The sequence below is a fragment of the Vanellus vanellus genome (genome assembly GCF_965231255.1).
Source record: "Vanellus vanellus genome assembly, chromosome: 11".
Lineage (NCBI taxonomy): Eukaryota > Metazoa > Chordata > Aves > Charadriiformes > Charadriidae > Vanellus > Vanellus vanellus.
The window spans coordinates 25524415-25546183 of NC_138916.1; the positions used below are offsets into that span (position 1 = coordinate 25524415).

General features: G+C 46.0%; 1 protein-coding gene across 1 annotated transcript in view; it reads left to right on the forward strand.

Moving 5' to 3' along the window:
* IQGAP1 (IQ motif containing GTPase activating protein 1) overlaps nt 1–21769 on the forward strand; it is a 75119-nt gene that overhangs the window by 6914 nt on the left and 46436 nt on the right. Inside the window, exons 3-5 of the mRNA XM_082488598.1 lie at nt 17339–17495; nt 17865–17942; nt 21133–21209. Coding sequence (XP_082344724.1) covers nt 17339–17495; nt 17865–17942; nt 21133–21209 — 312 coding nt within the window. The remainder of the gene's footprint in view (nt 1–17338; nt 17496–17864; nt 17943–21132; nt 21210–21769) is intronic.

A 21769-nucleotide genomic window follows, 5' to 3' on the forward strand; every position in this document is an offset into this window, starting at 1 on the left:
ATGTTTTCTCTCTTTAAAGTGGGGAGCAATTTTTTTTTCACTTGGATCACTTGTCTGTGTGTTTAAGCAAAAAATAAACCTAAATTGTTTGCCAGGTGACCCAGTTAAATTTTGTTTCCTAGAAGAAATCTAATGTTTAAATTTGGCCTTCATCTTTTTGGGTTTCCCACTTTTAGTTTGAAAGTGTTTGGACGGGTATCATTGTCTCTTGGAATTTGGTGTAGTCATCAGAGATCTGCTTGAACAGGTTTCTTTATCTTCAGAGGTGCAGGGTGCCCAGAAGAATGAATCACAGAGCCACAGGCTGGCAGAGCTTGGCAATGCCCTCTGGAGCTCCCCCATCCCACCCCCCGCCAGAGCAGGGGCACCTCCAGCAGTGGCACAGGACACCTCCAGGCGGGTTTGGAATGGCTCCAGAGGGGGAGACTCCCCCCCTCTCTGGGCAGCTGTGCCAGTGCTCTGCTGCCCGCACAGGAGTAAGAAGTTCCTCCTTATTGTTTAGGTGGAACTTCCTAAAGGGGAAGAATGAGGTGTGTTCAATCTGTCCAGAGCGGTGTCCTCTACAGAGTTAGTGTGAACGGGGAAGGTCCGTAAAGCTTATTTTGAGAGTGACTTTGTAAAGCCAGTTCATCAGTGTCTGTGAAGGTATAGATAACGGTTGTTGAAGAAGCTCTTGTTTGAAGATAAAATATTTAAAATAGTACGCTACATCTTAAATCTGCTTGTGAAGGAAATGTGGTAGTCGCTCTTTTAGACAGAATTAGTCTCAAGAGGCTTCTTCATTGCAAATCATAGATTTTTCAGAAAGGCGATAAATTGCGATCCCCCCCTTCCCCCCCCCGATGGGGTTTCTTTTGGCTTTTAGAAATGTTTCTATTAGCACTCATATTCTAATGTCCAGTATATGCAGCTCAGCTACAGTTTAGTGTCCTTCAGTGATTTATGAGCAATTAATTGTATTACCTCAGAAGCATAGGAAATTACTGCAACTTTGCAAATAACAGAATAAGAGAAGATAATGCAGTGGATCTTAAACTATTCACAAACTAGATATGAAACATTCTGTAGTTATGATATGTGAAAGCTATTTTGCCTTATGCAGGTCAGCCTGGGTCTATATTTAATCCATCAGATCATAATGGTTCCCTCTTTAATAACTGCTGGTCAGCGTTGCATGCTGGAAAAGATCTAAAGATGGAATTAGTTATGTTTAGAAAACATCTGCAGTAGTTTAGTCAGTAGGCTGTAATGTAGAACGTAAGAAATAGTTCCTCTTATTGAAGAGGTCGTCAGACATAGATGGGAGGCCCTCTCAGACTTCGGAATGATGTCTGCCTGGTTTGCCCATGTTTGATTTCAAATGTGTGACTCCTTTTTGGAGATGTTTTGGTTTTACTTTCTAACTTTAGAATGAGGCCCTTTTTTTTTTTTTTTTTTTTAAAACCGTTTGTAATATTGCAGTAATTGCAGTATGATTGGATTTTTACAGTTGCAGAGTCAAGAAAGAAATAAGCTCATTCATAAATGAATGTATTTGTAGATATATTTGTACGTGAGGAGTCCTGATATCTTCATGTATAATCCAAGTCCTAAAATTACAGAACTGGCTTGTGACTGATAATTACTTGTATAATTCCCACCAAAAGTGACCCCTCTAGCTCAGGTGAGTGGGTCAGAAGGTCACTAATTGATGTAGTAAACTTACTCTCGTGTAGCATAAACAGGGTTTCTCTTTTTATTCCGGGCTAGTCAAGACTATTTTTTTATTTGTTTGTATTTCCATTTTATTCCCACTTGTAAATTGGGGCAGATACTGGTTTTTGGGTTGGTTGTTGGTTTTTTGTTTTGTTTTGTTTTCCTGTGGGTGTGGTTTTGTTTTTTTTTCTTGTTGTTTTCTGCTTCTGTGAGATACGAGGCAGGTCCCATGTTAGATTGTTGTCCATGGATATTCATAGCTAATATTTTACTGTCAGTAGTTGTAAGTTGAAGTAGCCGCTGTTCTGCTCTCACCACTTCATCTGGGGCTTCTGTTTGGAGTTGAGGAGACGTTTCCCTACAGTTCCTGTACTGTCGCGTCGATGGCCTCATGCCGCTGGCAGGGAGCAGCCGTCTGGACTGGAAGTGTCTCGGAATGCACGTTCAGAACTATATTTTTCTGAGAAGTGGGTGGAGAGAGGGGGGAGGAGCACAGTGGTGGAGCACCATCATCTTTGCCTTACTCTGAATACTTTTTTTATGACTCAGTGGAAATAGTAACGAAAGACAGGCCGGGAGGAGAGAAGCAGCTGTTTGCACAGAATTCAATTCGGAGACCGGGGCCTCGCTGTTTGGACGGTGGTTTCTGAAGGAATATTGTGTGTAATGCCGGAAGAGAGCATCCCAAAATAACTAAAGCGAGTAGTTGTCACATAACAGTTCTTGACTATTGGGTACTGTGGAGTGCTTCCTATAACCCTTACTTGCGAGAAAGCAACTTAGTTTTGAGTTACGGTAACTTTAGCGGTGCTGTACCATTAGAAACTAAATAGGCTTAAATGCTTGGAAGGTAAGTGATCAAGGCAATTAGCTTTGGCAACAGAATGGTTGAAAAAGATTTTTACATATGTGATAATTAGTCCCTCATGACTATGTGCTTATTACTCATCTGAAAGCTCTTCAGAACTAATCTGTTTGGCAAACAAGGCAAATGCGATAGGATCCCCATCAGCAAGAGCTGCTAAGGTGAATTTTGCCAGTTGCTGGCGGTGTTTGCAATGGACAAAGAACAGCCTCATATTTACTTTTACCGGGGGGTAAAATGGGTTTCAGTGCCAGAATTTTAATACCATCTTCGGTTCAGCTGCATGTTGCTAGGGAGGGTGCATCAATCATTGGGGAAAAAGCTGGCCTGTGTTACCTGCTAATCCTTTGCTTTTTGGTATCTTTGAACTGAAAATGTCTCTGTGGGTAATGGGAATGTTCTGGGACCTTTTAGCTGTGGGCAGCACTTGTTTTCCTAGCTCTCTGTTTGAGAGGCTGTGGCTTTTCCTGCACAAACTGTACTGAAACGCATTTAAATTTCCACCTACTTCTCTAGAAGAGAACACTCCTGATGCGATAAATTTATTTTTGTTATTACCTCTCTGAGAGTTCTTCTATCTTCTTGGGTAATTCCTTGATTTATTCAGAGTTGGTAGAAGGAGTTGTTTTAGACAGAAGATTTTGTTTGGTATTTTGCATGGCTGTCTAATGCCCTCGCTCCGGTGAACGGGACGAAGAGCTGGGGCTGTCTGCCCGTTTTCTCTTCTGGCCCTTTGTGAGAGTACGTGCCAAGTCTGCAACTGTGACTGAACAAAAGTGTTTGAGATTCATCTGTAGAGGCAATGATCTGCTGAATACAAGATCCTTCTTCTTTCAAGAAAGTGAATGGTGTGCTTTGTCCAAAAAATGCTGTACCTGTGGTGTTGGCAATAGTGAGTGGTACAAAAGCCTTTAAGCCATAGCTTCCTACGTTCTTTTGGATGGCTTATGCAGATGCTGGTGGGGAAGAAAGAACAACCCAAAACATGCTGCCTTTTCGCTCTGGCCACTTTTTCCTCCGCTGCGATGCTGCTGCGGCCGTGCGTGTGTTCCTCAGCACACCTGGAGGGAGTTGCAGCAGAAGGGCTGAATGGGTGTGGATGGAAGCCCCTAGATGTGGAGGCACCCGTGCAACAGGGGAGGGCTGTTGGAAAGCCTTGTAAGCACAGCTAGTCGCGGAGACCCCAGCGTGGTTGCTTTCAGTTCCGTGAGATGCCCTTTGGAGGCAGAGCACAGTGAGCAAAGTCGCAGAGGTGGCACAGGACAGAGATGGTCATCCCTGTCAGCTACAAGAGCCTGTGAAAAGGCCTGTCTGTAGCCTGCAAAATCTGCACGTGGCTGCCAACGGAGGAAGAGCCCAGGAGATGAGAGGAGAATTGAGAACCGGTGTCCCTCACCCTCCATGTCAGGGCAACAGGTCCTGCACTTCCTTCTGCTGCTTGTTGGGCCGGGTGTGACGTCCCACTGCTGGGTGGGCAGCGTGAACGTCCTTCTCCTGGTTGCCTGACTGCTGGACAGACTTCTTTGGCACCACCAAATGCTTTCTGTTGCTTGTGAGTATGACATTGAGTGAAACCTGGTTTGGTTTTTATGTCAAATGCCATCGGCTTCCCCCTTCTCTGAGGTCTGGTGTAATTTGCTGCTTTGCTGGTTCGCGGGTGTAACTGCATTTCCGACTCCTCCGACACCTGACAGGTTCGGTAGGCACTGGCTTTAGGTCTAAGGTGAAGGCAAGAGCTTATTCTTTCCTGGGGCAGGTGACAAAGACTTAAATTTCTGTTTCAGCTTGTTAGACTTCTCAAAACTACTTGAGTTGAAATTAAGAATGCTGCTTTTGATAGAGAACTAGAGAAGTTAATTACAAACCACTGGACAATTGAAATGTGCTTTAGGAAACATCTTGCTCAATGGAATATTTCAAATTACAATTCTGATTGTTTTGTGGCAATTACTGGTGTAATTTTAATAGTTTTAAAGGTACCTGACACTGATACTAATTGTAGACAGTAAATTACCCATGACCCAGCAATGTGCCCTTGTTGCCAAAAAGGCCAACGGAATCCTGGGCTGCATAGGGAAGAGTGTGGCCAGTAGGTCGAAGGAGGTCATTCTCCCCCTCTGCTCTGCACTGGTGAGGCCACAACTGGAATACTGTGTCCAGTTCGGGGCTCCCCAGTTCAAGAGGGACAGGGAACTGCTGGAGAGGGTCCAGCGAAGGGCAACTAAGATGATGGAGGGATCGGAGCATCTCCCGTATGAGGAAAGGCTGAGAGCGCTGGGACTCTTTAGCCTGGAGAAGAGAGGGCTGAGGGGAGACCTTATTAATGCTTACAAGTATCTAAAGGGTGGGCTGAAGGAGGATGGAGCCAGGCTCTTTTCAGTGGTTCCCAGGGACAGGACGGGGGGCAACGGGCACAAGCTGGAACATAGGAAGTTCCGTTCAAATACACGGAAACACTTCTTTATGGTTCGGGTGGCAGAGCACCGGCACAGGCTGCCCAGGGAGGGGGGAGTCCCCTTCTCTGGAGGTTTTCAAGACCCGCCTGGATGCAGTCCTGAGGGATGTGCTCCGGGCACTCCTGCTTTGGCAGGGGAGTGGGGCTGGATGGTCTCTAGAGGTCCCTTCCAGCTCTGAAAACTCCGTGATTTAGAAAAGCCCTGTGTGTTTGCAGGTGTGATTTCAGACTTGCCTGCTTTGGAAGACTTTAAGGGGCTGATCTCGACCCTGGTATCTCTTGATGACAATCTTGTTTCCCAGGATTGTTGCACCACTGCGGAAGCCAGCTTGCCTTCCCCACCCCCCACCCCTGATGGATGTGAATATGCTCTTTGAAGAGTGGAATTCTAAATAAGTATTGTTGGTGCCTTCCTTTAGCTTGGACACCTGCTGTCTGGAATGTGCTGGCGTCTCTAGGTCCGCTTGGTGAGCCTTGTTCCTTGGGATGCCTTGTCAGGCAGAAGGTGGTAATGTCTGAAATCCTGTGTGCTGGTTCGGAAGGAGGTGGGGGAGAGCCGGTGACGTTATGCAAAGATTGACCCTGAGGGTGAACAAACCTGGTGGGCAGTTAGGGGAGGGAGACGGCTTTCCTTTCTTGAGGTTTTGTTGTTCTGAGTGGAATGCTTGGTATTCTGAAAGTCTTTGCGTGATGTAATTTGTCCTTTTTGTAGTATGTGTTGAGTGGCTGGTTAGCAGCGTTCACTGCTCCAGCTTCTGGTTGGCGGTTATACTGCGATCACTGAAACTCATCTTGACAGAGAGTTCTGCCCTCTTCTCCTTGCAGCTTTTCTACCATCTGCCAGATTCTTGCCAAATTTTCCTGTTACAGCAGCCGCATGAATAAGATGTTATCGCAACCTCTGTTGCTTGAGGAAGATGATATCATATACTGCATGTCAGAAATCCTTTGAAACAAACGACTTTCCACTAAAATAAAAGTCCTTTTCAACACAGGGACGGGTATGTTATGTTACAGGTCCTTGTTTTTCAAAATGTAGATATCCAGGAACTGTGAAACTAGCTATTTAGCTGCCAAAAACTGAAACATAGGAATGTTTTGGGGTCTTTGCTGCTGCAGCTTGTTTTTCATTTTGGCTTTGGTAGATCAGGTGCAAACTTTCCATTTATTTTCTTGTGGGCAAAACTATTATCTTGCCTTTCACTTGCCCTCCAAACTACTGAAACGAGAAGAGAGAAACCTTTTCAGTCTTTCCCCAGACACTCCTTTAAAGTATTACAAATGTCTGTACATCAGCAGCACATGCTGTGACACCAAAATTTCTTTCAGTAGTTCTGTGATTCCCAAATACATTTTTTGCACATTAGATAAACTCACGTGACACTTGTAAACGTCTGTGGAAAAGTAAAGCTTTATCAATTAAATGTGTGCTATGTACAATAGTTTGGGTTAAAGTATGAATAGATACGGCATATTTAATTGAACCATCAATTGCCTAGCTTAATAAAAGGCGCTGTTTATTTGCATCTCTCTGGCTGGCCTTTGTCAGAGACGGGGCATTGGGCTGTGTGGGGCGGGAGCTTTGGTCCAACATCCTGAACAGGCGTAGGGGTGGCTGCTGTCATCTGGTGATCGGTGTCATTCCTGGGTGATGGGTTCCTGGATGAGATGTGGTTGAGGTAGCGGGAAGGTGTTGTCAGCAGATTGCACACCACATCACTAGTCTGGATGGCCGTCAAGGGCAGGCAGATGCCATCAGAAAATACAAAGTGAACAGAAGTAAGCGTGGAGCAGTTGCCTAGGGGAGATGCAGATGATCCTACAGCAATTTGGGAGGCTTACATTTTCTGAAGGTATTTGTCCCTGCCCCTTTCTGGCATTTGGTTGATATGCTTTCACCTGTGTTTTGTAACTTCTGTTGTGCATTTGGGAATGTGGTGTGACTGGGGGCGGGGAGGGGGATAAAATCCAGAAGAGCACCACCCCCCAACCCCTAAAATTCTCCGTGGGCAGGAAAATGTGAAGTTGTAGTAAGTGCTGGGGTATGCTGCCTGCCTGCCTCGCTGGTTTTGGCCGCCTGTCTGGCACATCTCAGCCCGAGAGAAGAGCAGGGAGCCAGCGACGAAGCCAGTTAGTTACGTGGCGCTAGCTGTACTGTTTGGATGAAGTTTAACATCGGTCATTTTTACTAGCTAGTGTGGAGATGTAAGCAACAAACTCTTGCAGAAAGCTTCTCCTTCAAGAGCAATAAGCAAAAAATATCTCTTATTCTGGTAAGTGAACTGGGAGAACGCAGTGCTGTAGGTGCAGTGTAGAGCTTGGAATTACAGGGGTTTATTTTAAGACACGGTGTACTGTAATAGTTTGAGGGATGGACTTCCCAGTCTTTCTGTAGATGATTGTGTTTAAAGAACTGTGGTAGTTCCTTGTGAGGTAATAATATCCCCAGTGATCTCAGCCTTGATGCTTCAGGATTAGCTCTTTGAACCATCACTTGAAGGCCTGCTCTGGTGAGAGCTTGTGTACAGTCCCAGCCTGATGTGTGGCATTAGGCGAAAGGATCCTGGTGTTTGTTTATCGCAATTCCATGCCCTTCCTAGTGCCTTGCATCTGCTTAAATTCAAGGTGGTTATTTCCTTAGGGAATGTGTTGGCCATCCCTTGGCTGACTGGGTGCTGAGCACATCTAAAGTAGGAGCCCCTCTGAGGTCAACAGGATGTCACTTCAACAGTGGGATGAGTTTTAAAGTTCTCAGCACTTAGAATACTGCTGCTGAAGTTGGTGAGGCATGCAATAAGCAGAATGTGATGTGACGTGATCCTCTGGGCAACTGAGCTTCAGCTAACACTTAGCATTGGTACCACACTGTGACACGAGTGGTACTGATTACCCTTTAGTGGTGCTGTTTAACATCTTTGTTGGTGACATGGACAGTGGGACTGAGTGCACCCTCAGCAGCTTTGCTGATGGCACCAAGCTGAGTGGTGTCACTGACACACTGGAGGAAAGGGATGCCATCCAGAGGGACCTGGGCAGGCTTGAGAGGTGGGCCCATGCAAACCTCATGAGGTTCAACCAGGCCAAATGCAAAATCCTGCACGTGGGTTGGAGCAATTCCAAGCACAAATCCAGGCTGGGCAGAGAATGGATTGAGAGCAGCCCTGAGGAGAAGGACCTGGGGTTGTTGATTGATGAGAAGTTCAACACAAGCTGGCACTGTGCGTTGACAGCCCAGAAAGCTCCCGGCATCCTGGGTTGCATCCCCAGAAGCGTGGCCAGCAGGGCAAGGGAGGGGATACTGCCCCTCTGCTGTGCGCTGGGGAGACCCCCCCGCAGTGCTGCCTCCAGCTCTGAAGCCCCTAACATAAGGAAGGTATGGACCTGTTAGAGTGAGTCCAGAGGAGGCCCCGGAGATGCTGGGAGGGCTGGAGCCCCTCTGCTGGGAGGACAGGCTGGGAGAGTTGGGGGGGTTCAGCCTGGAGAAGAGAAGGCTCCGGAGAGACCTCAGAGCCCCTTCCAGTCCCTAAAGGGGCTCCAGGAAAGCTGTGGAGGGACTCCTGATCAGGAAGTGTAGCAGGATGGTGAGAGGTGACAGTTTAAATTGAGAGGTGAGTTTTAGATTAGGTATTAGGAAGAAATGTGTCCCCGTGCGGGCGGTGAGCCCCTGGCGCAGGGTGCCCCGAGGAGCTGTGGCTGCCCCATCCCTGGAGGGGTTCAGGGCCGGGTTGGACGGGGCTGGGAGCAGCCTGGGCTGGGGGGAGGGGGCCCTGCCAGGGCAGGGGGTGGAACGAGATGACCTTTAACGTCCCTTCCAAGTCTAACCGTTCTGTGATTCTGCGTTAGTGTTACGTACTTTAGCTTAGAGTTCTTAATGGCTAGAAGTACTGAAGCGTTTCTCTTGAGGCCAACACAGTGAAAGCGACCACCAGGTGTAGGAGGACTGACTGATTAGAAAGGTGCAATTACTACTATAAATTGAGGTGGCTCCAGTAAAATTGGAGTCCAATGTTACCTATGCAGTCATGTGACAACATGTGATTGAAGAATTAATTCTGGGTTAAAAATTATCTTTTCTGTGCTGGTGAGGGGTAGGGAGCATATTGGGAACTGCCAATGTAGCAAAAAAGAATTCAAGGTTGTGTGGAGAGCTTATTGATGACATAAGGTTGTAATGCCTAAAGGGCGTAGAGGTTGCTGCCCACCAGCCAAGTCCCTGTGTCCTGTCCCCTCCCCCGGCCCACCCCGGGAGACTTGAGAAATGCTTTCCTGTTGTTGATCTGGAAATTCTGCATTTATTTCTGCCTTTTAAGGATGACAAGTGTTAATTTTAATATGAGTATGTGAGCTTTTAAATGTGAAAGGTACTGCTTTCTGAAAACACCGCTTTGTCCTCTGGCCTAGCAAATGGTTAAGCAATGCCGCACCAAGCCGGAGCGTCATTGTATGTAAATTGTCCTAGTTTTGTAGTTACATTAACACCCACTTAGGAACCTGTTGAAACAGGCATGAGTACATTGGGACAGCTCTTATGTTCTAATTATGGGCTATTAATCTTACTTTATGGAGATGCTTAAACAGAACTCACCACCTCTGTGTCCTTTGGTGAGGCATTAAATGATTCAGTTGCATGTCCCTTCTACTTTCGTTTTAGGTCTTCCTAGGTTGAACAAAGTGGATGGGGTTTTTTGTTGCCCCAATAAGGTTCTTGGGAGGGTATTATTTGGACTTTTCCAGGGTTTGAGTAACTCTGTGTCCTCCCCAGAGTCTTTGGTTGTAATTGTCTAAGGCATGCAAGTGACATAACAGAGAGCTCTTGCCTTTCTTGGAAGGAATGGGGAAAAGGGTTGCTTGTGCAGGTGGGGAAGAGTTGAACTAGATCTCAGGAGGTCCCTTCCAGCCTCAGAGATTCTGCGCAGGTTGGGTTGAAGCAGCACAGGAGATGCAGCCACGTGGGACAGGGGAAGAGCATGATCTGAATGGTAGTGTTTGACTTGCTTTACAGTGTCTTTTGGATAACAGTCCAGAATTTTTAAACTTACACCATGTTTTCTCTGTCACTCTTTCAGTTGCTGACTGCATTTTACTAGAACTTAAAGTTCAAGATAAACTAATTTTTTTTGAGAGGAAAGTAGCAAAACCCAGGAAAATAGTAGTGTGGAGAGTTTCTTTCTGTAGCTCATGTACAGAAGTTGGCCAGGTGTTCCCAGAAACCTTTTCTTCCTGGAAAACACTACTCCTTGTTGCTTTTCCAGGCTCCTCGTCCTGCTTTGGGTTGTAAGCCCCCCTTTTCCTGGGCTCAGGCTGCTCTCCACAGTGTAGTGGTGTCTCATTTGGGATTTACAGTGCTCTCCCAGTTTAACTGTCTGTGATCCACAATTCTTCATTTGCAGTAGAGGCTTCTTTGAGAACATTCTGTTCAAGAAGCTGTGGCAATCAGCTTGATTTTTAATCCCTTTAAGACAGTGTTTGCATTCCTATTTATAAAATTAACCTGAGGAAATATAACAGTCTAAGTCACAAAACTCTATTTATGTCACGTTGGAATGGAAAGTGTGGTACTAAGTCTGTTACTATAGGAGACTATTGAAAGGCTTGCAGGAAAGCTAGTGCTTTCTGGGCTAAACTAGGCTCAAATAAGCAACTTCCTATATGTACACTTGTTCCACTCCAAAACTGTTACTGTTTAAGTGCACCGTACCTGAAGTACTAAATGTAAGGTCCATGAGACTTTCTGAGGTTATTAATACTGTTTTCACTTGGACTAGAGGGACTGAGCATCCTTTGCCTTGAGAGAGCTTCTCTAATATGGGATATTTTGATTTGTATCTTATTTGGAACTCTTTTGACCTGCAGCCCCCACCATCTATGACTTCTGTGTGTCCTGAGTTGATGCCTTCTGCACTCCCATCCCTTTACTGCATAAAATTTGTAAGCTGTTCACATTGAGTCCTGAACGCCTGTCAAAACTTGTTGAACTGGTTTGCTTTCCGTAACTTGTACTTTGACTCAATTCCTTACTCCCTTAACGTGTCCGTCGGGTTGTATTTGTTTTCTGTACCTCACAGGCTTTGCATAAACCGTCTTCCTGTTGTTTTCCTGAGTTAGATGGGAAGGAGCTCAAAGGCAAGATGGGAGAGAACATGGCTGTGCATCATCTGGTGTTTGGTGGCTAACTGATGACTTTCTCATATGTGAACAGAGAGTTCCAAGGAAGGCCACAGAGATGATCAAACTGCTGGAGAACCTGCCTTATGAGGAAGCACTGGGGGGGGAGTTATGTCTTTTCACCTTGGAGAAGAGAAGGCGCAGGGGGACTCGGCGCAGGGGGACTTGGCGCAGGTTTCCAGTGCTTCAGGGGTGGCTAAAAGAGGACAGAAGCTCTCCCTTCACAAGGAGCCACATGGAGAGGACGAGGGGCAGTGGGTGCAAGATGTACCGGGAAGGGTTTCATCTTGATACGAGAAAGAAATTTTTTGCAGTGAGAACAATCAACCACTGTAACAACCCCCCCAGGGATGTGGTAGAGTCACCATCACTGGAGGCTTTCAAGACACGACTGGACAGGGTGCTAGATAATCTCATCTAGGCTCCTTTTCCCATGGGAGGCTGAACCAGATGATCTTTTAAGGTCCATTCCAACTTGGGGGCTGTTCTGTGATTCTGTGAATAAACCAGGTGGTGAGACTATCACTTCCAGTTAGTCAGGTGCTATCAAAGGGCACATAAATCAGTCCTCTGACTTTGCACAGCTTTTTAGGAAAGCGAGTAGAACCCACAAAGAGTGTGTGAGACTTTAGGCCTGGAAATACAATTTTTATATACCTTTCCAAATACTATTTTAGGTGCTTCTCCAGAATCTGAAAGTATACCTCTTGATTTCTGCAGAGTATCCCCTCTTTTGGGGGATGTGGGGAGTTTTTCTCCCTCTGCACTCCCCCACGTAGTGTTGCAGTGTCCCGTCTCCAGTAACGTTCCTTCAGTCATGGTAGGGACCAGTCATTTTTGTATAGAGTTTGTCTCAGCCATTCCAACCAGCTTCTCATTTGGTGATGATAAGTTTCTGCACGCAGAGCCTTTGTAATCTGGACATTCAGAGCAGAGGCTACAGTTGTCATGTTGTACGTTTTAGTAAGAGTTTTGTGAGATGTTAATTAGGAAATTATTCTAGTTCTGAGGGGTGGGAAAGATGAGGAGCGAGAGAGATGGCTGGAGAATGAGAAGCCAGCAGAAGCTGGAGGAATCTGGTGTGTTGCCCGTTCCCTGCAGAAAGCCACTCCCTGTTGTGGGAGGGCTGTGAGCACGAGCATAAACCGTTTCTGGTGGTTGATTTTTGTAAGCACTAGTTCCTGAGAAATGTGTAGTTTCCCTTTCCCTCCTCTTCCAGGCTCTCCTGATGTCTCCACCATGCTGTGACCTGTTTCTGTGGTTACTTGCTGTGGCAACCTCATTGAAGAGCTTCGTGGCACCTTCTTTTCAAAGGTGTCACCTCTGCCACTTGGGGCCGTAGAGAAGCCAAGTGTGAGGAAAAGGCTTTCCTGGGAAAAGGGGATTGGTCTTAAAGTTGAGTAGTTGTTTGCATTCAGATGGCAGAGTCAGTAGAACTGTGATTTGGGGACCATAACAGTAGCTGATGGTAGGCACTTCACGATGAGCAGCTGAGGAATGTTCGTGAGTTTTCTCTTTTAAAATTACTTCACATTTTTCTGTGTTATCTGGAGAGGGATGCAGATACCGAAAACAATCTGAATTGCCAGAAACAGCAGTGAATAAAGATGTTTGTAAAACCTCTATTGGATCACGAGCGTTCTTTCAATGAGGCTGTAAGCGTAACTGTCCGCTCCAGGACCCACTAATAGGTAAATAGCATCAGGCGTTAGATCTTAAAAAAACAAACAAAAAACCCAAACAGAAGTGCAAGAGACATAAATTAAAAATTTGAGAACTTTATGCTGCATTTGCTCTGCAGTCAGGTTTTAGATGCTCTTGAGTGTAGGCCTTGGATTTGGCTACAGCTGATTTTAGCCTGTGTTAATAGAAAAGGCCATCTGAGGATTAGTGGCAGCTGAGCTAAAGAGATGTGTTTGAATTGTACCTTTAAGCAGATACAGAATTAGAGCGAAGAATAAAGTACTAGTTGTTATGCCTCTTTGGTTTTAAGAACACTCGCTTGTTAATCTTAAAAGGCAGATGGCCACTTCATGTTATGAGACCGCATTGTATACTAACGTTTTAAGCAGAGAGAGATGTAAAAGTAATAGATTCAGACATGAGAACTTACAAGAGAATCATAGAATGGTTTGGGATAGAAGGGACCTTTAAAGGCCATCTAGTCCACCCCCCCTGCAATGAACAGGGACATCTGCAACTAGATCAGGTCGCCCACAGCACCGTCCAACCTGGCCTGGAATGTTTCCAGGGATGGGGCATCTCCCACCTCTCTGGGCAACCTGGGCCGGTGCATCACCACCCTCGCAGGAAACAAGTCCTTCCTTATATCTAGTCTAAGTCTGCCCTCTTCTAGTTTAAAGCCATTACCCCTTGTACTATCACAACAGGACCTGCTAAATGTTTGTCCCCATCTTTCCTGGAGCCCCTTTAGGCACTGGAAGGGGCTCTGAGGTCTCCCCGGAGCCTTCTCTTCTCCAGCCTGAACCCCCCCAACTCTCCCAGCAGAGGGGCTCCAGCCCTCGCAGCATCTCCGGGGCTTCCTCTGGCCCCGCTCCAACAGCTCCGTGGCCTTCTGCTGTTGGGACCCCCCGAGCTGGAGGCAGCATCGCAGGGGGGTTTCCCCAGAGCACAGCAGAGGGGAGCAATCCCCCTCCTTGTCCTGCTGGCCACGCTGCTGGGGATGCAGCCCGGGATGCTGGTGGCTTTCTGGATTGAGAGTGCGCACATTGCCCGCTCGTGTTGAGCTTCTCATCAGTCAACAACCCCAAGTCCTTCTCAGCAGGGCTGCTCTCCATCCCTTCATCCCCCAGCCTGTATGGATACCGGGGGTTGCCCCGACCCAGGTGCGGGACCTTGCGCTTGGCCTGGTTGACCCTCATGAGGTTCATGTGGGCCCACCTCTCAAGCCTGTCCAGGTCCCTCTGGACGGCATCCCTCCCCTTCAGCGTGTCTACTGCACCACTCAGCTTGGTGTCATCTGCAAACTTGCTGAGGGTGCACTTGATCCCACCATCGATGTCATTGATGAAGATATTGAACAGTCCTGGTCCCAAGGTGGACCCCTGTGGGATGCCACTTGTTACCAATCTTCATCTGGACACTGAGCCATTGGCTACTTTGGATGCGACCATCCAGCCAATTCCATATCCACCGAACAGTCCACCCATCAAATCCATCTCTCTCCAATTTGGAGAGAAGGATGTGGGGGACTGTGTCAAAGTCCTTACAGAAGTCCAGGTAGATGACATCTATAGCTCTTCCCTTGTGCACTGATGTGGTCACCCCATGATAGAAGGCCACTAGGTTGGTTAGGCAGGACTTGCCCTTAGTGAGACCATGCTGGCTGTCCCTTTGAGTTTGAGTAGTGAAGATGTACGCACTTTTCTGAAATACATGTTTTAGCAAGTATTCTGTTCATGCTACCAGGCATGAAAGTGGAGGAGCTGTGGTAGGTTAAAGAAAGCAAACCTTAGAGATAGTTGAAACTGAATACAGGCAAGACAATTAAGAAGATTGTCTAAGACTGCATATCTGCACTAGTCAGTTATCTTTCCTTTGACTGTTAAAATATTGCAGCCTGTGAGATTTTTTATTCACTAACAACTACCTGTATTCTACAATTAGAAAAGCAGTTTACTGCCTTCTCAGGAGAGATGGAAAACTGACTGTGGTGAATTTGAGTGCATCTCATCTCTGTTGTGTACTGCTTCAGTGTTGTGTTTGAGATTGAATAAACTGTGCAAAAAAAATCTCCAAAATGCACATTAAATTTTAATTTAATTTACATTTATAATATTTATTTTCTAAATTACTGTAAAGAAATTACATACTGTTTTCTCGTTAAGGTCAGAAAGAACAGTCATTTATTCTGTTGTCTTCTCAGATATTGCAGGTTAAATAATTTTTAGCTCTTTCCATCGAGCCTTGCATGCTGGGCTGAAAATCGGTGGTTCAGAAGTTGATTCACGTGTAGTCCACACACTCCTGCTTCAGGTTTGGTGCCATTTATCAGAAACGATGGAACGGGCTGATGTCGGTGACTGCAGTTTCAGTCTTCTGATTTCAGTCTGCTACCGAAGGACTGTCACAGCATCAAACTGCTTCTCAGAGTTTATTTCGCCAAACAATGCACCGCATTGTTCAGGCTTCTCACTGCGGAGTATTATCTTAGCTAATCAAAAACTTCATTCTTGTCTTATTCCTGCTCTTCAGTTTGGAAAAAACGCAGACCGCGGTGACAAGGTTAGTCTCATCAGTGTCGTATACGGGAGAGTAGCAGCGCCTGACTTCACCGTTCCCCTTTGTACACACCCCACAAGAACGTCGGGTCTTGCAGCTTTAAACTTTGAATTCGTTACGTCCGCTGTACTCGTTAGGCGTTTTTCAGTGTCACAGTTGCCTTTTAGGATACAATCCCCAGCCTGTAGGTGAGCCAGATCAACGACCTCGTATTTAACCACGCCTGAAGCCAGGGTTATTTGAACAGTCCTGTTCTCACTCAAGCTGTGACCACCCGTCTGTTAATTGCAGCTTACAGCTATGCTAATAGTGCTGTTATCCTCTAATTCTCTAATTTTGTCAGCCTCAATTTTCATGTTTACTTCTCGGAAAACTGAAAGAGATAGGCGTAGCATGCATCTAAGTCAAAATTTGTTAGGAACAGCACCATTCAGTGAATCCCCATGAAAACACTGCTTGGAGATGTCTGTTAGTTCTTAGTATACGTGAGCTAATTTTTGTATGTATGTACAGTGCTTGATTTTAATCAGAATATTACGAGGCACGAAGCCTCTGGCACCTTGCAGATGTGAAATGTCTGCAGTTTTACTTGGTCAACGGAGCCACATAGTTTTCCCAGTTGTGTTTTACAGGACTGATTTCTGTGGAATTGTGTTAATTTACTACAGTTATTCATTTAGTCTGCTATCACTTGCGTCCAGTACTGTGTTTTCCTGGTATTTTGCCTGGATTGATATGGAGCTAAATAATTTACAGTTAGGTGTGCATCTGAAACAGTATTTAGAACATTAAAATTCCATTCATTGGGTTCAAGCAAGATCCTCTACTTGCCTGTCTGTTAAGATCAGTCCCAGTAATGTGGACTCATCATCCCCGTGAGCCAAATTATTAACCTTGCTTATATTACACTGGCAGCTCTGTTTTATAATATGGGCTACTGCTATTCTGGGCTACTGTTGTCTTGAAAGCCACTTTTCTGTGATCTTTAATGATCAAAGCCTCGTACCTCCTGTAAGAGCTGTAGAGTTTAGCCGCAAGTGAGGCGTGATCTAAGGGAGACGCTTTAGGAAGTGTCCCATGGCTGCGCATCTCCCTTTTCCAGGGAACAGAACAGCCAGGGAGCACGTCTTCTTCGGAAGAAGCTGCCGAGCTGAGCTCGCAGTATGCGGCCTCTGGTAGCTCTGTGCCGAAGAGACATCGAGGTGCACCTCTGTTTAGGGAACAGCGACGCTTCAAATCATTTGCTGTTGTAATCTTTGCTTTTGTCCTGAGGATCCATGACACCATTAAAAGAGATGGAAGGAAATAAGACAAGGGAAAAGCAGTGGTTATGAGGAGAGTAATGCCTGTCCCAGTTCTTTTCCCTTTTTTTTTGGAATGTGTGGTAGGGCAGAAGAAAATATATAGGTCAGGAAGGGAGATTGGTGACAACATTGTAGGGTCTTTCTATGAGATCAGCTAAAGGACCTTGAGTTAGTGGTACAAAGTCATGAAATAACTAGCGAATACTTAATGACAGTAGAGTAAAGAAATACTTGAGATAAGCCTGTAGTTGAGAGGGAGGTTTAAGTTAGTTAAAAGGATAGATTGGCCACTGTGTCTAGACTAGTACCAGCTAAATCATGGGCTGAAGGAGAAATATGATGGTGAGACGGCATCTTAATTGCTTGTGAAACTCTGGCTACTGGACTCTGTACTTCTCTTTAATATTTTGTCTGAAGCGTTACTGGCTAGCGTTTCAATGACACAGATTGTGTGGTAGTGCTGTGCTCACTCTCAAGCCCTGCTGCTAAGCAAACGGTATGCTAGGGTATGACAGCAGCAGCAGCCGGAAACTTGTTTAGCACAGGGTGGGGTCGTGTTCACAAATTGGAAATACACTGATGTGACCAACTTTGTTGTTCTTGCACTTACAGGTGGATGGAGGCCTGTCTGAATGAGAAGCTGCCTCCCACAACAGAGCTGGAAGAAGGATTGAGAAATGGAGTCTACCTGGCCAAACTTGGAAACTTCTTCTCCCCTAAAGTGGTTTCTGTGAAGAAAATTTATGATAGGGAACAGACTAGATACAAGGTGAGAGCTGTTGACCATAGATACTGCTTTAGGTAGACATCTACAAGAGGAAAATTGGCACGCAGAGGTACTATGAGCAAATAAGCAGAAAGTTACTTTATATTGGTATTACCTGAGAAACTCCAACTTCAGTCTAGAACATTGGTTAAGGGGGGTGTGGTGGACTCTCAGCTTTATATCTGAGCTTGTGCTTCTGTGAAAGAACTTGTCATAAACAGTCAATGTAATCCATATAGAAGACTTCTGACTTCTTTTTTGTAAGAGGACTGTTTTCACTGTCCGTCTTAATGAACCTCTCTGCTGGTTTTGGCAGCTGTGATATTTTGTTCCTTACTGCCTTCCCCCTTTTCCTGCTTATTTTCATTTCAGGCAACTGGTCTCCACTTCCGGCACACGGATAATGTGATCCAGTGGCTGAACGCGATGGCAGAGATTGGTCTCCCCAAGGTAACTTCTATGTTGTACACGCAGTTAAATAAATAATCTCAGGAAAGCTTTACACTCCACGGAAGCATTAGCCATTGTACAAAAGTTGGCTGACTTCATCTAGTTAATTTTTCATTTTCTAGATTTGCGTCCCTATAGAAATTCTGTCCTAGAACTTGCTAAAAGATTTCATTTTGCTATGTATGTGTGTCGTGGTTTAACCCGAACGGGCAACCAGAACCACGCAGCCGCTCAGCCACCCCCTGAGCTGGGATGTGGGAGAGAATCAGAAGAGCAAAAGCATGAAAAACCTCGTGGGTTGACATACAGACAGTTTAACAGGCAGAGCAAAAGCTGCGCGTGCCAGCAGAGCAGAACAAGGAATTCATTCCCCGCTCCCCACGGCAGGCAGGTGCTCAGCGGTCCCCAGCACAGCCGGGCTCCATCACACGAAACGGTGACTTGGAAAGACAACCACCCTCACTCTGAATGTCTGCCCTTCCTCCTTCTTCCCCTGGCTTTACATACCGAGCATGACGTCACATGCCATGGAACATCCCTTTGATGGGTTGGGGTCGGCTGTCCCGGCTGTGTCCCCTCCCAACTTTCTGTGCCCCCCAGCCCTCGCTGGCGGGGGTTGAGGAGCAGAAAAGGCCGTGAGAGCTCAACAGCAGCCAAACCAGCAGTGCGCTGTCACACTGTTCCCATCCCAAACCCAAAACACAGCGCTGCACCAGCTGCTAGCAAGAAAGTCAAATCCATCCCAGCCGAAACCATGACAACGTGAAAATGATTTGGAGCAAAATAATTCCTCCTTCTGTACCGTATTGTTAGTATCACGTCTTGCATAACATCTGCATTACATTGTTCTATCCATGCATTCTTTTGAGTGATATCTGAGCTACAGCTTTATTGTCGAAGTTTTTTTAGAAATCTATGCTAAAAGCAGCAGTGCAACAGAAAACAGTGTTCTCCATGTTTTCAGATTTCCTTACGAAATTTTCAAATCTAGTTGAAATGTTCCTGATGTAGCTTAATTAAATATAAATTACTGGCTTCACTATGGGAATGCCCAGCTCCTCTGAGCTGATAAACACTGTTGCCTGAAAATACATGGAACTGTGGTAGTCTTGTGCTGATAGTCAAGTTGAATACTAACAAATTTTTTCTAATGTGGTTTGTTTGTTATTTTTTTTTTGTAAGCCATGTTATGCTTAGTGTCACCAAAATGAGCGTTGCGTACTTTAATCTCATGTACGTTTTGTTTGCATACATGCTTGCAAATTGAACACTTTCTTTTGGGAAATTTTTTTCAAATAACTTGTTGAGATTTACTAGTTGAGCCTTGCTGGGATTTATTATGATCTTGCAGGAACAAATTTGAGATTAGGAAATAATGAATATACTGTTAAGGTTGTTAGGTGAAAATGAAAGAGGAGGGAGCTAGAGGGAAGTTAAGTGCGAGGTATGAGGCAAGTTTTTCAGATGTGAGTGAGTTTTGGGAGGAAATAAATGTGTGAAGAGATGTTAAAGACACTGGGCTGGGGTCCAGACCACTGACAAAGAGATATTGGTGCTTTAAGTATTTTCCCATGCAGAAGATCAGGGAACTGATGCTGTGGAATTGTGAGGCCCCTTCAGTTGCTCTCGCCTTTACAGAAGGAGCAATGCTATTTTGTGCTCGTAGGCAACAGTAAGTAACCTTCTGGTAACGACAAAGTAATGTACCTTGTCAGCACTTCTGAATTAATTGGCACTTCCAGCCCCTTGTGTTAAACTTTGAGGATCTTTGCATTTGAGTTTGTCTGAAAGCTTTTGGGTCCAGCTAACGGAAAACGTAGTGTGCAGAGCACTTCAGTGCTGGTCTCAGTTTCTCTTTGTCACTATCTCTTCTCTTCCTTTTCAACCCTATTTAGTCCAAAAAAAGTCTTCTTTTCTCTCTTCTGTTGTAAGTATTTTTTTTTATCTCTTGGCTTTCACCAAAGTCCTCTCTAATACCTCATGACCCAATATCTTGGATTGGCAGTGTCCTCAGTGACATGGATGGTGGGATCAAGTGCACCCTCAGCAAGTTTGCAGATGACACCAAGCTGAGTGGTGCAGTAGACACGCTGAAGGGGAGGGATGCCGTCCAGAGGGACCTGGACAGGCTTGAGAGGTGGGCCCACATGAACCTCATGAGGGTCAACCAGGCCAAGCGCAAGGTCCCGCACCTGGGTCGGGGCAACCCCCGGTATCCATACAGGCTGGGGGATGAAGGGATGGAGAGCAGCCCTGCCGAGAAGGACTTGGGGTTGTTGACTGATGAGAAGCTCAACATGAGCGGGCAATGTGCGCACTCTCAATCCAGAAAGCCACCAGCATCCCGGGCTGCATCCCCAGCAGCGTGGCCAGCAGGACAAGGAGGGGGATTGCTCCCCTCTGCTGTGCTCTGGGGAAACCCCCCTGCGATGCTGCCTCCAGCTCGGGGGGGTCCCAACAGCAGAAGGCCACGGAGCTGTTGGAGCGGGGCCAGAGGAAGCCCCGGAGATGCTGCGAGGGCTGGAGCCCCTCTGCTGGGAGAGTTGGGGGGGTTCAGGCTGGAGAAGAGAAGGCTCCGGGGAGACCTCAGAGCCCCTTCCAGTGCCTAAAGGGGCTCCAGGAAAGATGGGGACAAACATTTAGCAGGTCCTGTTGTGATAGTACAAGGGGTAATGGCTTTAAACTAGAAGAGGGCAGACTTAGACTAGATATAAGGAAGGACTTGTTTCCTGCGAGGGTGGTGATGCACCGGCCCAGGTTGCCCAGAGAGGTGGGAGATGCCCCATCCCTGGAAACATTCCAGGCCAGGTTGGACGGTGCTGTGGGCGACCTGATCTAGTTGCAGATGTCCCTGTTCATTGCAGGGGGGGTGGACTAGATGGCCTTTAAAGGTCCCTTCCAACCCAGACTATTCTATGATTCTATGATCTTGGTGGGCACACAAAAGAAAGGGTGTACTCATCCACATGTATTGAACGTGGGCAGGAAAATGGGAGCCCTGGGTGGAAACCAAAGGAAGGATTGGTGCTTCAGGTAGAGAGATGTTAGGCCAGGGCAGAGGAGCTCAAACAGTTGTGTTCTGTGGGCGGTTTCATTAGTGGACTGCAGAAAAATTGGGCTTATCACAGTTACGTGTTTTGGCTATATGGAGCGAGTATAATTCAGACTGCTAACTTTGTTTTATCTTTAGATATTCTACCCAGAAACTACAGATATATATGATCGCAAGAACATGCCACGCTGTATCTATTGTATTCATGCACTCAGGTAAGGCATGCTGGGCAGAGATCTAATTGCTTTTGAAAGTCTTTCTGCAAAGCTGAAAGGCGAGAAGGGAGAGAGCTGAACTGAAGGCTGGATGGGGATGAATTTTCTAGCAGAACAATCTTACCAGGTCAGAGCAAAGATCCATGAAGCCAGTATTTTGCTTTGGGCAGCGGCCAAATTGGATGCTGAAGGAAAAAGAACAGGTCAAGTATGCTGCGATTACCTTCCCATCCCAGTTCTCACCCTCCCTCTCTGCTGTTTGAGGTGGAGCTCAACATTTTGGGGCTTAAAGGAAAGCTTGAAGCCCTAAAAGGTGTTTGTGAGAAAGGAAAATATTATTTATCTATGCATTCAGTCAGATCACTGACTGTACGTGTATCTTGATCACCACGGTAAGTGACCAAGCAGGAACTGTTCCTGAAAGGTCTCTTAAATTTAAATTCTGACATAGACCAGATAGGATAATTTTTACTGAGAAAACTGGGAGGATTCAGTTGTTGATGCTTTGCTCTTCAATTTGACAGGATGGCACATTGCATGTTTATTTGATTGTTTGTTTG